Source organism: Lates calcarifer, linkage group LG19 (genome assembly GCF_001640805.2).
Source record: "Lates calcarifer isolate ASB-BC8 linkage group LG19, TLL_Latcal_v3, whole genome shotgun sequence".
Lineage (NCBI taxonomy): Eukaryota > Metazoa > Chordata > Actinopteri > Centropomidae > Lates > Lates calcarifer.
In genome coordinates this window covers 10,436,707-10,454,000 of record NC_066851.1, presented here as the reverse complement: position 1 = coordinate 10,454,000, position 17,294 = coordinate 10,436,707, and the positions used below count along the sequence as shown (strand labels likewise).

The 17,294-nt window shown below is 42.4% G+C and overlaps 1 protein-coding gene across 3 annotated transcripts in view; it reads left to right on the top strand.

The window, feature by feature from the left end:
• Positions 1-17,294, top strand: part of LOC108892547 (latent-transforming growth factor beta-binding protein 2) — an 80,742-nt gene that overhangs the window by 12,981 nt on the left and 50,467 nt on the right. For all 3 annotated transcript variants that reach the window (XM_018690167.2, XM_051078157.1, XM_018690165.2), the window contains exon 3: positions 1,571-1,841. In XM_018690167.2, the coding sequence (XP_018545683.1) occupies positions 1,571-1,841 (271 nt within the window). The remainder of the gene's footprint in view (positions 1-1,570; positions 1,842-17,294) is intronic.

Genomic DNA, 17,294 nt, shown 5'->3' with positions numbered 1-17,294 from the left:
CTATTTTATCCCATGATGGAAAATTCGGATCACGTACCAAGTTATACAAATCCACAACCACATTTCTCCAAATGTGTATGCTTCATCAAAAAAAGAAGGGTCTACATTTTCCTCAGAGTAGTTAAAACAAAATGCTTGAGTGAATTAGTTGGTCTAAATAAAATTTGTTTCACCATAAAGCAGAAGAGAGTGGTGATTGTCTGATATTTAATCCTCAATTTGTTAGTTTTTCTGATCGTACCACAGGCTGATGATGTGTGATGCAGCGGTCTGTCAATTAACATGCATCATGATCTAAGGAAACCAAAAGGGGCTTAATTTGGCTCTCTGCGTGGGAATATGTCTATGGAAATAAAAATCTTGACGCTGCAGTTGTTACAAAGAGCTGTCATGTTTCCGTCTTTAGCTTCAGTTTTGAGCTCTTGTCCTCAGGCAGCTTCATTTTCTGGGGTCCGCTGTGCTTTCGCTCAAGACTTAAAGGAACATTAAGTGACCCCGTAGTCTTGAGCAGTATCGCAATAACAGGAAGCGTGCAGCAGGTAGAGCCGCTGTTCGCACCCAGTGGGGCCCTTTTCGACTGCCAGTGCTCCTCGCTGCCAAGAGCCGTGGCAGCGTTCCTGCCTGTGATCTGTCAGTGTCCACAGCATCTGTGTCAATAGCATTCCATAGCCCTGTTGACAGAGTGCCGCTGTTTGCTTTAGCCACCACAGACCAGTGGCCTGATTTACTGTTTGAGGACAATGGTATAAATCCTCAAGTGCCGTCTACTACATACATTTGTGTCACAAGATCGAGAGCTTGTTTACTTTAAATTGCGTGCCACAGGTCTTTCAGCGCTTCAAGTATCTGGAGTGTGATGGGAGGGTGTGGGGTGGCCTGGTAGAGTGACACAGATTATTTTTCCATGACCATGAAATGACCTCAGCGCTGTGTATTTGCAGACTATTGATAAATATTATGCACACATTCATCTTTTGAGTACAGTAAGCCCCTTCAGATTCAGTTTGTTTTTCAAATAAAAGATACAGCTCCACGGGCATTTTCTTTGATGAAGTGTCAGCTATTTTCAGTTGGCCCTCAGAAACCAGTTTTTCCCATTCGCTCATTTTTTTATGACCTCCTATTTTTATGACCTTTTAAGCTGCCGTGTTACAGTGAAAGCACACACTGAATTCTAGATCAGTGACGAAAGGTATTTTTTAGGAAATGGTTCCGTATAGAAATGCTGGCGGCACAAAACTGAGCCATGAACCTGTAGTATAGGCTTTACATCAGCGAGAAATTGGATAAGTATTTAATGTAAGTGATCATATACATTTAGACTAAACAGGGCAGTTAAAGACTCAAGAGAAATTGAACATGACAGCCCCTCCAGGCTCTCCGCTGAATGAAAAGGACCAAAAAGGCTGAGAAGTGAAACTAATGGCCCCTTGATTGAATCAATTTAAAGTGAGCCCCCGTGTTGAGATCAGGGAAAGCCATTCTTGCTACTGCTCCCTCATACAAGGGGGGGCACATGCTCTAACATGACCTGCTGAAAACCTGATCTCCATCTGTGTTCTCTCTTCAGCTGACTGCCAGCCCCCCTGCCAGAACCGCGGCTCCTGCAGTCGGCCACATACCTGTGTGTGTCGCTCAGGCTTCCAGGGGCCCCGCTGTGAGGAGGTGGCCCCCGAGCAGGTGTACATCCGCGACGGAGGTGGCCTGAGGCGTGTTCAACCCGGCACCAACCCCTTCCAGAGAGACCAACCGCGGAGAAGGCCCTCAGAAAGGCAGGCCAGCGATACCACCAAGGTCCAGACCCCACGACCTGCGACCACCAGACAGCCTGTCCACACTGTGTAAGTGACGCAGCTGTGCTCCCCTGCCTCCTCTTATTATAGCCAGAAAGAGCCTCACAGTCTTGCCTTATAAGGATGGGTAAAATTGGGTAAAAAAAAAAAACAAAACAAAACAAAACATTTTAATAGAAACGTCTTCCATCAGCTCTATCCTATTGCCTGCCCATACCAGAAAGGGGCTACTTGTAGGGGTGGTTGCTGAACTAATGTAGTTGGCAAGCTAATTGCTAAAACACTAGCAAGTTCTGACTGACTACCACTGGTCAGTCACAATAGCTCTTTGAGCTTCTTTTTATTTTCTCCATACTGTGCCATTGAATCCCCCCTGGTATTTTGTCTTAATGATTGTACTTTATTTGAGAGTTAACCCTTTATTAATAATATTTGTTCAGTAAAGAGATATTAACGAGGAATTAAAAGCCAGAATTAGCTAGCTTGTCAGTTAACAAATGCTAGTGTTAACTCTCCGTTAGCGAGCTTGTTAGCCAGGTCACTAATGGGAAACTAAGTTCACTCATTTTATTCAAAAGATGTATTCTTCTTGTTTCATAACTGTCTGCAAACCATTTGTGGTTTTGACTTGACTTTCACACGGAGGCTCATTCTTATTTTTATAGCGATGCTTTTCCAGAGCATATGAAAATTATTTTTTTAATGTGGTGAACATGTATTAATACAGAGAGATATTTGTTTTAGCCACCATTACTGTCACACCAGCAGGCCCACAGAAAACAAATTGACACACTGCGCTATTAGATATTATTTAAAGGCTCTTGAACAAACAGTAGCTCATTATGCAACACTGGTTGTGTTTATCATTGCAGTAAATCAAACCAGATGACTGGGTTCATATGTTAAATCTTTAATACACTTTAAATTAAACAAATTCTAAGTAAAGCAAGTAAGCTTTTGCTGCCATTTACCGCCATGCTTGAAAATGTATTAAGGTAAATCTGTAAAATATAGGAAAATATAACATGATTTACCAGACAGAAGTATTAACCCATGCTATTTACTATGAAAATGGAGCGGTGAGATTATATTTTCTTTAGGCTTTGACTGTTTGAGTTTGTTCTTTGATTTATTGGAATAACTGTGACTATAATGTATCCAGCTAATAATTGCTCAGACTAAGGCCTCTTTCAGTGCATTCAGCAAATTCTCTAAAGACTGCTAATCAGACAGGCCTAATAGTTTCTTGGCTTGAATGTCTGACTGTTTTAGTTCCAATCTTGTTGGAAATAACTTTTTGGTTTGATTAATCACTTTGCCATGGCTAGAACCATATTCTTGATCAAGGATGTTGAAAGGGAGTAATTGTTTCCGGGAATATTTTGATGGATGGTTATTGCTTACAGGTTCAGACTTATCTTGTCAAATTGTGCTCCACTTTGGACTCAGGCCCAGTGCTTTTCTAATCCGCTCACAGTCGGTTGAAGTGCCATAATTTGTTTGGGCACTGAGGTCATCATTCACTTTTTAGCCAGTTTGTCATCTGGGTAATTTCTCTCCACCAAACCACTTAAACATTCTCAATTACATCTGACATTTATGGTGCTCCTCTTGCTAATTGTGAGGGTCTTGTGTCATTTTGTGCTTTTGTTGGTGTTATGGAATTACGCTGGCTGAGCCATCCACATGTTTGTGGTAGCTCAGTGAAACTCAACTAAATGTTTTGGCAGATGGTTCATAAAAGAGTTTTTTATACATCCTCCTTCCCAAAACGATTATCTTGGAGTCATAGTAAGTTTTCTGATCAATACAAGACCTCTGTAGAGTGCACAGTTGCTATGCATATGTTTTCTTTGTTCTTGACTCACAGTACATTTTTGCGTCCTGAGTCACAGATCTGGGACAAATAGAAAGAGACGAGGCTGCAGGTTCAACACTGCAGGAAGCAGACAGTGTTCCTGAGTCACAAATGCTCCTACTATGACTGTTTTCATCGTCATGTTTCTACTGAAGCTGACTAACCGAGCTGACTAACTGCTCGTAAGAGGTGCTGTTAAGTTCAAGATGAGATATTTTCCAAGATTTCCAAGCACGCAGCTCAGACTAATCCAATTACTAGTTGTTGTAACTGACAGATTTTCCTGCAATTTTCAGGATAGAATAAAAGCTTCTGCCAAAAATTGTAAAATGTCTTCACTTTATACATTTGTCAAAGAATTATTTGAATACTTGACTTCTCTTTCATTGGTACTTCCAGGAAGCTATTTGAGTGCTTGTGTAATGCACATTTAAAGCTCAGCCCTCGTGATCTACTGCAAATGTTCTGCATTCTCTCGGCCCAGAATGATCTTTTAGGGGTGGAACAGTGTTCCCCCTGGAGAAGTGGTGGATGCAAGTCTTGGTTTCATATATCAGGCTGAGGTTCCACTGTTTCCAAAGCCAGGAAAGCACGAGCAATGTGAGGTCACAGAGAGTGAGAGTCAGATAGAGAGACAAGGCCAGTGCCAAGGCTCAATTAAGTAGTAAGGAGAGTAGTGGGGAGGACAGACGCTTAGGCTCAGATAGATCGTGCTCGTCTTGCCCCCTGCTTGAGGGAGCAAAGGCCATTCCCGTACATGCAGGCATCCAGCCAGTCCCCTTTCATTTTTTCCTACTAGAGAAGGTGTGAGATACTATATATGTCTTTCTTGGAGCGGGCTTAGCTTGTTATGTCAGAAGCACCCTGATACTGACCCAGCCTGTCAAGCGGCGCCAAGAACAAGAAATAGTTTGAGAAGGAATGAGACAGACAAGGAGGGACAGAACAAAAGGAATGATAATAAGAGAACGCATCAATCAGAGAAAGCAATTTGTTCAGCTGAACTGGGGAAAGTGGCCGTCCAGATTAAAGTCTAGAATCAGTTCAGCTTTTTGCTGTCCATACCTGCTGCTTGGCTTCACTCCTCACTGTCCGGTCAGCTCTGGTTCACAGTTATGAAACCTCACTGCACGCACGTCAGCAGGCGACAAACAGGGAACGTAGTGTCTGTGGTTGATTTTAAGAGGTTTGTCAACATCTCAGTGAAGATGATGCTTAACTTAATTTTCAGCAGGCCAGCACTTAAAATCGTGTGGCCAGACACAGACTCTTTTGATTAGGTATTGAGCAACTAAACTTGTGCAGTCTGGTTACTCTTGTAGAGAGTAAGTGGTCTTTATTCACTCAATATAACCAGGATTTCAACATTTTCCTGCTGCTCTCCATGGTTACCAGCAAAAGAATCATTAAACACTTGATTGAAGTAGCTGTGTTTTCTTTGGCATGACTTTAACAGTAGGTGTTTTAAATTACGGAAATTACTGACTTGAGCAACATTTGCATGCATCAATTTATTGCAGACTTCCTTTGTATTTTATTTGCACTTATCCAATAGCCTACCAAAGGATTTTGGAATTTTAGGGTATAAAGTGCCTTACCAAAATGTGGAAATCATGCTTCTAAAATGGACATGGTCATCAGAGTCAAACATTTCCATGCTCTGGAGATATCCTGTCCAGTTAGCAGCTAAGCTAGGAGTTTCCCTCAGAGTCTCAATGTGCAATTTCCTCAAAACAAACCTTTTTTTCAGACTGAATGCAAAGCTAAATGTGCTTGGATCTTTAGCGCAAATTTGACTGATTGAACTGTTTTATGTTTATTCGCTCCAAACTGTACAGATGTTAGTAATAAGCTAGCTTCCAACATAATCAGTTTTCAAATTATGGGGTAGACATGAGGGGCTTAGCTCACTGAGTAAGAGACTTTAGCAAGAAAACTTTGAGTTTGGGGTTGTCTCAAAAAGCTGACAAATAACCATGTATTTTTTATAATAGATGTATCCCCTCCAAAACATGAAACAAGTTTCTCTCAGAACTTAAATTAAACTGAATACATTGTATATCAGCTGTATAGGCCTAGACTACCAGCTGTATTATTTTCGTTTTGCTGTTTCCAAAAACTGAGCCAGTATAAATCAAACAATGAACATACTGGAATGCACTTACCAACCATGCACATGTATAGTGTGTGTGGTTAAGTGTGTGTGCATGTGAAAATTTCACTTAAGTTGAAACATTCTCTGCTTGCAAAGATGCATCTTTGCCTCAGCTGGCACCAGCCTGGGCAAATTAGCATTTGTGCCCAATTCACTGCATATGCTCTGAAGACACCTTTATGATCTTTGCTCTAACTCTATTGGTCATATCTATAGTAACAAATGTGTCCATTCAATAGTCTAGCTTGTTTAAGCTGGAAATTCTCTCTGTCAAATCTAATTATTACAGACATGTTGTCAGCCCTGTCCAGGCACACCTCCACTGTGAAATGTTATTTTAAAGATTAAACTGTTTCGTGAATAGTCCTAGTGAATGAGTCCAGCACATTTATCAGTGACAGCTTTGGGTAAAAATCTTGGATGGACAAAACATATGAGGAGCCTCCTGTTCAGTGTAAATTGTGAGACATGTGAACAAAACTCCATACCCTACTCCCTCTTCTGGTATTCCTGTCTCCAGTCTTCCACCTTTCCTCTGACCCTTTCAACGGTGTCCCAAAAGTCCCAGCTGCCTGTTCTCTGGGACTAAATCTGTAAAATTTAAAATAGGTTTATCCTATATGCAGCTGGCAAATAAATAACTACTTCCTCCTCTGACCTGTGCTGTGGAACAAACGTGTTTCACTGTAACCCAGCGTTTCCTGTGAGCGCTGTACTCAGCAGCAGTGAAAGGCCCGTCGCCTCGTCCCTGTCAGCACAAGATCCTGTAAATCACAGCTGGTCCGTCAGTGCCTAGTGTGAAGGTCAGGGCCAGTGGTGAACACTCCTGGCTGAGCTGGAACTGTGATAACACATAGAGGACATATTCACTAGCTCCTATGAGTCCCTCGTATCAACGTCACACCCCTGCCATTCTCTTACATCAGTCCTCTGCAGGAAACAAAGCAGGGCAGAGCAGGATGTGCGCGCAGTGTGCAGGTCATCCCACCAAAGGTCATCTCTCTCTGGTCTCTGTTACATAATCAGAGCCAGGACAGCTGGCAGCACCCACCTGGATAACAAAGCTGTACAGTGATACTGCATACAGTTCAAGTTATCATTGTCTTTGAACTAGACTTTAAACAAACAGTACATCCGATGACTAAACGATGAACTGAACTCCTCTATCAGTGCATCATGGAACAGGCATTGTTTAGTCTCAGTGTTTCTACTGGCATTTACATTCATTCACTCACAGTGGGCCGCCAGCTGAGGTTTAAGTGCTGCAGTAATCCCTGGCCTTGTGTTAACCTGTTACCAGATACCTCCCCACCCTTTTTTAACAAGCCTTAAAAAATGTTTCCAAAATAAAAAGGTTACTGTTCTTTAACCCAGTCAAGTCAAGTCAAAATCCTAGATCCTAAGTTGAAAAGTTACAGAGACCCAAACATGGTAGAAATGTAGGATTTTGTTTCTTTGTTTGTTTGTTGTTGGCATAAAAGGAGAATATAAGGCCTGTAATAGCACCTTCTGTGGGGAAAACACTTAAGAGCCACAGGACATGTCTGAACCAGTTCTGTGTCAACAGCTGTTGCAGTGATGTGTGGATCCTAAAATGATTTACGAAGATAAAATCAGGAACAAAGAGCTTTGAAACAATGGATAATTTATTAACGCTGTGTGAAGATTGAGTCTTGACCAAAATACACCTAAAGTGGTGCTACAAAGGTCAAAGGATCCCATGGGTGGGACAGTGTATTTTTAAAAAGTTTACTTGCAGTAAGGTAGTTGGAACTGGCAGATATCCGAATCGTTGCTGGAATCAGTGTATCCTTATTAATCACCACTGGTTCATTATTTAAAATGTTTCAAACTTAATTTCAATGCATCGGTTTCTTTGGCCCATTACTGAAAATAACTGCTCTGTACAATTTTACATTTGTAATTTGGGATGATTACAAATTTGTAATCATTTGGGATGATTACAAATTTGGTCACACCCTGTAAATACAGAGATGTTGAAGAAAAATAAAAACACCCAGTAACATGAGCAAAAGACCCTCAAGTGGGTGATACATAGGGCTTTCTCTGCATTAACTGTTATGCTTATATCAGCCCCACCGCTTGCCTGGTGACTAATAGGACTGGCGGTTATGCGGCTTGTTGACTCAAGGCTTTGCACATAGCCACACAGCTGTTTCTCAGAGGAAACTGTGGTCATAGTGGGAGTTCTCCATGTTAATCATGGATCACTGCTTGCTTTCACTCCCACTCCAGACAAACCACACCGCCAGCGCCGACGGGAGTCTCTGTCAAAATCCTCGAGGTGACCTCAGCACCTGTATCCAAATGTTGTTTTACCATCATCTACGGCGTTCTTAGTTGTAACGATCGTTGAAGAATTTGGGGTATCAGGCGCAACAGCAATGCAGAGCTTGAATAAAATATGATCATGAATGTTGAAAGGCGGGAGTGGAAATTCACTCAACAAGATTCTCATAACTCAGTTGAGAGGATAATAAATTAAAAGAGTAGCCCAAATCCCACAGTAGCTTTCCATCTCATAATACTCTTGATGCCTTTGACTTTGATCAGATATGGGCGTTCTTAAAACTAAAATATATATCTAAACATTCAGCCTGGGAAAGTTTTCCTACTGTACCACCTGGCAGTCTGTTTTGCTACTCAAAAGAGGACGTGTACAGAATCATCTTCATGTCTCCCTTTTTGTCTGCTGCCAAAACAGAGGAGGCCTGCGAATGGGGAGCTAAACTAGAGCTGTGGGGTAAAGTGCAGGGTAATTCCCACAGGTTGTATGTGTTGATCTCACATGAATAGGGCTTTCTCTCTGTTCTAAACCAGGCATACGACCACGTGTCCAGAGCTGTGATTTGTATCGCTGCGTGGGTAGCCTGGGAACGAACTTGAACGAGGGTCAGGTTAACTGGCTTTCTGCTTGTGCATCGCAGCCGTGTTTGTTTTGTGCTGTGCTGGTGCTACAAACTTGACCTTTGCCCCGACCCTGGTCCCTGATGAGCATTTTCACTTGTGATATGAATGGGATAGGGCTTTCCGGAGCATGGCTGGACATCCTCTGCCATGGTTTTGTGATGTTGGAGGGGGCATTATGTACCTCTGCTGCTGTAATGTCAACATGGCAGAGTGCAGAGTCAGCTGTGGAGGCCACCGTGTCCTCAGGTGAACTCTCCACATGGAGGGGCGAGAAGACGAAACATGACGGGAGAAATTGACAAAGATTGATTCAGCAAATGTTGTTAAAGTGTGTGTCTAAATGTACTGTAGATTTTCAAATGTGAGAAAGCTAAACATAATATTGGACAGGCCAGGCCAGGAAGAGTTGGTGTGTTTCTTTCTACAAACACACAGCCAAACGAGTCCCATGAGTGTTTGGCTTCCTGCTAGGCCAGAGGGAACAAAGGACCATAGAGAACTCAGCGCTCAGCGTGGGACAGATATGTCTTTCTCTCTCTCCATCGCAACTCTCCCGAAGCCCCATCCGAAACACACTCTCTGTGCTGCAGTGCCAGCGGGCCCGGCGTCCGCAGCCAAATCCTTCTCATCAAGCGAGCCTGTGCAGATGCAGCTGTCGGAGGGACAAATACTGTACAGCAGTTATAGGAAGAGGGGGTGCCTATCCCAGAATGCACTCCAGCCTCCAGCTCCGGAGCTGAGGCAGATGGAGACAGCATCAATCAGGCTCATCTCCCAGATATGGGGCTCGGTGTTGAAAGCATGAATTAGCAGTATGGCTGTGCATGGGACCAGTTAATCCATTCAGATGTCAGGATGTAGGGTTCCTGTGGGGCCAAGCTGCGGAGCAGACGTCTAAAAGGGGGCAAACATACACTTAGCGTACTCAAATTCCCATTTTTTTTCTTTTATATCCAGACATCAAAACTCCACTTTATGTTGGCCTCTCTGTCTGCATCCCCCCCCCCCCTGTGTTCTCTGTGAGCCTCTGCTAAAGTTTTTATTGTTCCTCAAACCAATGTTACAGGTCTGTTCAAAAATTCCCTCAATCACCTCTCTTATTGGAAACCCTCTTTGGCTTATAGTCAAAGCAGTCTGACATATGACACTGACCAGTGTAGGCATAGTCTCAGTCAGCACTTTGTAATGGCTCTTCCTGCTGACCTGTCTTGCGGCATTTTACTAAGTGAATGATCAGAGCAACTACAATAAACTGGAGAGTATTGAATGACCTCTCAGCTCCCCATGTCTCCAGGCATTTTGATTCTGGCCCCTGAACCACAGCAACCACACTGCTTCGCTTCCATCCACAATCAGGCCCTTCTGGATTTCTTATGGCTTGAAAACCTCACTTTAAAAATGCTGAGGTGAAAACAGACAGGTTGCCACTGCTGCTGCCCCCCTGGAGATAAAAAGGGGAACTGGTTATTTCACAGTTTTTGGCCTGTGATTGAATAGACAAGCAGTAGTCATATGTTTTGATCATGTAGTGTCTGAAAACCTCAATGAGGTCAAATTCACAGAAAATCTATTTTCATGCTGGCAGTGGGGGAAGTAATACCTATAAAATTAAGTGGAACTTCATCTCTTCATTTGTCTGTGTAGCACTTTTGCTGATCCAAATAACAGTCTTTTGCTAAATAAATTTCTCAAGAAACTTCTCTGCTTTCCATTGTGCGCTAGCCCCAGTTGTTGCACTAATATAAGCCTCGTCCCCTGGGGGAGAAAAAAAAGGCTTTCTGAATCAATCCAACCCCATTGTAATTCATTTCACCCAGGCCCTGGCTGCTACTAGCGGGATTCCTGGAAGGCCGTCCAGACAGAGAGAACATGATTTAATCCAGCCTCCGTGGCTGGTGCGATAAGCCCTCAGACACACCCAGATTTTCACAAGGGGAAATATTCTGCCAGGGCCCACAATTATCCAAGTCATAATGACTAGAGATTTTATCAAAGAAAGACTGGGCCTTAATTGCTCACTGATGTTTGGCCTTGCGCAGCCACGTATGAAGAACTTGTTTCAGGAGAAAGGAGCTTATCGTTAAAACGCTGCACATGTTTCTGTGACTAGGTGTTTTCCTGTTATTCCCTGTTTATAGCATGGGACATATATTGGACTACTGGCACTACTGGCAACATTAAATTAAATTTCCAAGGAGCATTCAGTCAAAATTTCATCATTCTGTTTTTTTCCCCTGTATGCTGACTATTCTGGCAATACACCTTCATTATTCATTTTTCCAAGAGTAAAATCTGTCGTTTGTTGTTGCTTTGCCTAGACACATTTTTTCATTTCACCCATTCACTGCTGCTTTTCTGGTGGTGTTCGATTGCCAGCCTTACAGTAATTTTTTCTGCTATTATCCTCTCTCTCATGTGTAATCATAATTTAGGTTCTACACTTCTACGTAAATTGAGTGCTCTACTGTTTGGCACATTGATTTTTTTTCCTCTGAAATCTAACCAGTGGTATAGTATAAAGCAAGCTTAAAAGGAATAGTTCAACATCTTTGGGAAATATGCCTATATGCTTTCTCGCCAGGAGTTAGATGAGGGGAGTGATAGCACCAGGCAGCAGTTGGTTAGCAGAGCTTAGCACAGAGTAAAATGGGGGAAACAGCTCATATACTAGCTCTGAAGCTTACTAATGTGCACATTATATCTTGTTTGTTTAATCTGCAACAAAAACATAGTGTAAAAAAGCAGTTATGTGCTTGAATATTTCTTGCCAAATAACCAGCAGGGACTCCAGAAAGTTATCAGTCCCGGCTGAGAAATAGTCTGACATGTAAGATTACAACATTTTCACTCTTGTACTGATTAAATAAGCATCGATTTAATGTGTCAGATAGTTAGTGAGCTATAGAGGTGCTGCTAGCCAGGCTAGCCTGTTTCTCCCTGTTCCCAGTCTTTATGCTAAGCTAAGCTAACTGACTTTAACTTCATATTTACTTATTCACTGTAAATAAATGTGAATGGTATCATTCTTCTCGGCTAACTCTCGCTAAGAAAACAAATAATCTAATAATAATAATAATAATAATAATCTATACAAATATCAAACTATTCCTGTAAAATCATGTTCAGCAATCAAGAGCTTTGCAGTTTTAACTGTGTTATGCGAAGCTGACATGCAAGCTTCATGATTATCGTGCAAAACAAACTGTGATAAAAGCTAAAACTCTGGAGGTTAAAACATTTATTACCAAAGATTAAACATCCACTAAAAGCTGTAATTTAGGGTGAGACTTTAATGTGACAGACGCTAGTGTTGAGTTATTTTTGAATTTCCAATGAACACAAACTTTACCACTAAGCCATTGCATGACTTTGTTGCTACGAGGAGCACACAACAACAATATAGAGAAAATGGGGTTGGATATTATATTTATTGGTGCATGCTAAGGATCAAACCTCAGGATTTTATTGAAAGAAACACACAGGGACCTTGGTGGTGAATGATGAATGGATGAGGGCGTTCTGCATAAAGTCTTAGGAATGAGATGTTTGACCACAGTGGGGTTTGACCACTGGTGGTACAGATGGCTTGGTGCACTAACTGGGTGGCTAAGAAAGGATTAATTCTTTCTCAACCCGCACAGACGTCTTTCACCTCCTAAAATACATCAAGGTTGTTAAGACAGACCCAATTCTGAATTCAAATTTTCCCTGCTTTGCCTGTGAGTCCTGAAAGCTAGATCAAACACCTCAAGTTAAAAAAAAAAAAAGACCTAAAATGTCCAATTAGTAATTCATTTCTTATCAAATATCAGATATAAAAGCTGACTTTTTTTGCTGAAGCAAATTCTGAAGCAAACAAGTCATACTTGGAGCAGGGATCCTAGCCAACCTATGATAGTATCTGTATAATCTGGAATGTTTTCCTTTTCTTAGCTACATCGTAGTTAATGTTTTGGACGTCACAGAGATTCATAACACTATTGGGCTTTGAATAGCAAAACATGAACAAGAGTCAAGTGTGTATGTCTTTGCTAATGTTCTTGAATAACACCTCCTGGGACTAGTTTCAACAGTCTGCACTCTCCTTCCTCGTCTGCAAGCTTTAGTCTGTGAAATGTGGAGCACCATCTGTTGCAAAGCCTTTAGCAGAAAAACATCGCTCTCTTGACATTCTCAAATTTAAAATCTAGAGCAGGAAGATACACGATCTCTGTCCATTTTGAGGTGTTTCCCAGTTTAACAGTGCCTCCTCTGAGCAAACTCATTAGGCTGCATGGTTTATTTGTTTCATCACAAACCGTCTGAGTCTAAATCTCGTAACTGTTGCTTTGCCACTTGGTAGGGAACACTTAAAAGCTTTGGAATAGGGCCAGTGAGCTTTGTTGTATCCAAAAACTGTTTGTACCCCTCACACGGTGCTTTGCTCTTGTTGCTCCTTCTCTGACTGCAAAAGTGCATGTCCCAAATACACTCATAAATCTTCTCTTCCTTTGTTGCCAGCAGTGTTTGCAGTGGTTGAGCTGTACAAAGTTTTCATTGTTTGAGCTGCTGTTTGCACAATTTTTAACATTTCTGCTGTTCCTTCCAGTTAGACTGATGATCTGCATATCTGAGGGGTGAGCTTTGAAATGAACAATAGTCTTTAACGCTTTCTCTGAATGAGATGAATGTGTGTAAACTTTGATTTACACTTGGTCTTTGATGACCATCATTTAGTTTCCCATTTACCAAGAAGCTTTCAAATTGCCCTAATTATGTGCAGTTCTTATGTAATAAGGGTTTTTGGCTGACGCTCCGTGTTGGAAAGAGGTAAATGGAACCATTAAACATTTTGTTTAAATAAAAAGAATAATTACTTGATTTTCTTTAGCAGGATAGAGCGACTCTTGTGTTGACTGGTCGCAAACCTACTGATGGTTCCAGAGGTTTGCCACTCGTCACTCCGGAGATCATGCCCAGTCCAACATAAAGAGAACTGTGACTGGACAAAGTGGCAAAGCTGGGAGCTATCGAGTTGTGCGGTGTGACCCAGACTGGGATGCTCATGCCAGACACCTCTGCCTGCTGTCAGACTGTCTTGTTTAGACAGTCTGTTCAAAGCCAAATGGCTCCATCCAGCAACCAGACAAGCTCTTCATATCAGTCTATTTTCTGCATTAGCTGCCATAAGCCAACAATCCAAGCCATTAGATGTGGGTTCGGAGTTTGGTATTCTCAAACAAATCAAAATGAAAAATGAGCCTTGCCAAGGTAGACTTGTGCTGAGTTTTAAGTGCTGAGAGGGCCCATGAAAAACCATTTAATATCACAATCCTGACCCTCCTTCCAACCTACTTGGCACCCTCAGCCCAGAAAAACTAGGTCCTCTGTCTGAAATACATTAGCTGAAAAAAATGCTTTATTTCATATGGATATTTATAGAGACAAAAGAGAGTGAAAGCACCTCGGAGACTGAACTGTTAGTGAATGAATCAGCTGTGGACCATACGTTACTGTGTAGTGCTTTACATAAACACTGTTCTGGCCTCGTCATGCTGAGTGGGCTATGGAGATGGTTTAAGATGTAAACAGTTCTAGAGGATCTGGGTCAGTGCATGTGTGTGTGTGTGTGTGTAAGCACAGCCCTGGGGTGAGCAGGATCATCAGATAAATCCAGAATTTCTCCGTCCATCCAAGAGGCTCCTGTTTCCCAGTGGGCAACTTACAGAAACAACACAGTCACTGCCAGGATGATGGGAAGTGGTGTTTTCCAAGTGCCCCGCTCTGGGGGTTTCCTGGCACTTAAAAAAAAAAGCCACCTAACAGAATTTCTCCACCTAACACCCCCTTCCCCAACGCACTCTCATCAAAACTTCAAAGCGCACCTAGCGTTTTGCTTGGCAGTGTAACTCATCGGGTTCTATTAACAACATGGTTTATGTACAGCATCAGCAGAAGCTGGGAGATCAGAGGGTTTGTAGCCTTTTTGACTGTCCTCCAGTTCTTGGTCCTGGCTTGTGTTTTCACAGCACTTGACTGTGTGCTGTTTGCGCTCCAACACTGCCTCCTCTCCAACTCATCTGGGTCAAGAGGCGCGGCTGGAACTGCCATTCATGCTGCCTGTCATGCCTCCATGAGAACTAATATTCACATGTTGTAATACTGCGATGAGTTCAAAAGATACGTAGCAACCGAGTGCCAAGTGATACTTTTGCAACGCACTGGAAGTTTCATGCACAGTGTAGATTCTTGGCCATCACTTTGATTTGTAATTTCCTCAAATGTGATGAGGTTAAGCTCTGCTCTCCATACATGTGAAATGAATAATGATGAGTGAGGGTAGGACAGTGCCAATGGCTTTATGTCTTATTTGGAGGCCTCCTTTGCTATCAAATATAAACTGATGCTTTGATCAAGTGGTTGGACTGAGATTTATCAGCGCATAAGAATTGTTTCTCTTTGAATATAATTATTGAGCACATGTTGTGAACACAAAATAATACATGTCATGTACTGAACCCAGTCGAGCCTCACGCTGTATGCAAGTGAATCTCCCTTATGTAATCAGTGTCTGAATAATTAGACATGATCTGGCCTTGTGATTTCAACATCTTGTGTGCCCATAGTGCGTTTTCTCTGGCCATTGTTAATGTATTTAATTAGATGAACTGTTCAACATTTTTAGAAATATGCTTATTCACTTTACTTCCAAGAGTTCAAACTTAAGATTGACACTAACATAATGTTTCTGTGTTAAGCAGGCTATGGAGCTAGAGCCAGGCAGCAATTAGCTTAGCTTAGCATAAATACTGGAAACTGGGGGAGAAACAGCTGGCCTGGCTTGCTCCAAAGTTTCAAAAATTGTACTTCCTGACTTCCCAGAGACTTCTTGTTACAGTGAAGTTGCTACAACCAGTTTCTAGAGAAGCCTAGAAGTAGCACAGAAATGCTGGGGGGATTAAACTGTTGTTTGTCAGCAGATAGCTAGAGCCAAAAATTGACATTTACATAGTTTGGTTTGTATATAGATTAGTGATTAGACAGCTTTAGAAGTGCTTCAAGGTGTAATTTTGAAATTTGGTATGTAGAGCTGAGGAAAGCTGCAGAGTCTTATGATCATAACTACTGTAATACCAAGGACTGCTTATTTTACAACTTTTAAATAAATAGGTTTTCAATTAGCAGTGAACTACATCATAAAAGACAAACTTTGTAAATTAAATGTATTTTTCTGATCATTTTTCTTTGCCTCATGTCTGTGCTTGTACCATATGCTCATTCAGCAGCTCTCTTATCAGCCCCATCAGTGATTTAATTAAAACTGTATGGCCATAATTTGATACCCAAAACATTTTTTCCGTCTGTCTGTTCAAACCATGTTCCATGTAATCTTGGCAGAGGTCTTCAAAATTGCTTTCAAGTCACCCAGAACAAGGTGGGGGGAATGGTTCCCCCTTGGATCTCAAGGGCCTTGAAGTTCCTAATGATGACATCAAACGTGCAGAGTGAGTTGTGCTTGCCCTTGCCCCCCACCACCCCCTAGCCCCTGATCTCCAGGCAGAGAGGGCAGCGCTGAGCTCATGCTGGGAGGAAGTCCCTTTGCCGCTGAAAGTGAGACAGACAGGGAGAGCAACATCTGGCTAAGCCAGGGAATCAAGGCAGGATGCTTGCAGGCCAGGTGTCACTGTTAGTGATGGAAAAACCCAATCATAGTTTGGAGTGGATGGTGTAGTTGGGCTAGGCACCTCCTGTCTGTCCTTACCACCTTGACACAGGCGCCTCTTGTTTCCCTGTGACACATCCTATCCTCTGGACCCGCCCTGGAGATTGGGGATTTGGGTCAGCAGCTGTCAGCTATAGGTGCTGCCTTAAAAGATGACGTGAGAGACCATTATCAAACATTCGTCTCCCTGTTCCCCTTCTCATTTAGTGTCCTGTTCCCCTTGGCAGCAGGAATGTGGCTTCTACTCTGTGAATAAAGAGACATGCATAGGCTTGCTCTACATCTAGCACAGCTGGTACAGGGCGTGTGTGTTTTTGTGTATACATGTATGCATTTTTGAGTAGCATGCACAGGTGTGTTTATTTGCCTGATTATCGTTGTGTGTCTGTGGGTCGGCAGAGCTGATTCAGTGTATAAATACATGGTGTGTGGCTAAAAACCACATGTAATAAATGTTAATTCATGGTTTATATCCTCATTTGGGATTTGATTACAGCCTCAATTACATCACAGGCCCACAGGTGTGTTTTGTAGAACTGTTTCTCTGATCCACCCGACGTGGTTCATCTTTGTCTTGCTCTGCTGACTGTCTGTCAAGGCAGATCAGTGGGATCCAGATGTTTTTTTGTAGGGCTGAATCCCAGCACTCCCTGAGCTTTCCTAGACCCCCAGAGCCAAGGTGGGCCCGTCTGCCTGTCTGTCTGAGAGGCACGCGCCTCCCCCAGGTCGCTCACATGAGCTCAGCTTCCAGGTCGCACAACACAGGCTCAGTAATTGACCCAAAGCAAATGCTCGCTGGTAAAAAAAACCAAAAAAAAAACGTGCCCCTTGCAGCCCTGGTCGAGCTTTGTTCTT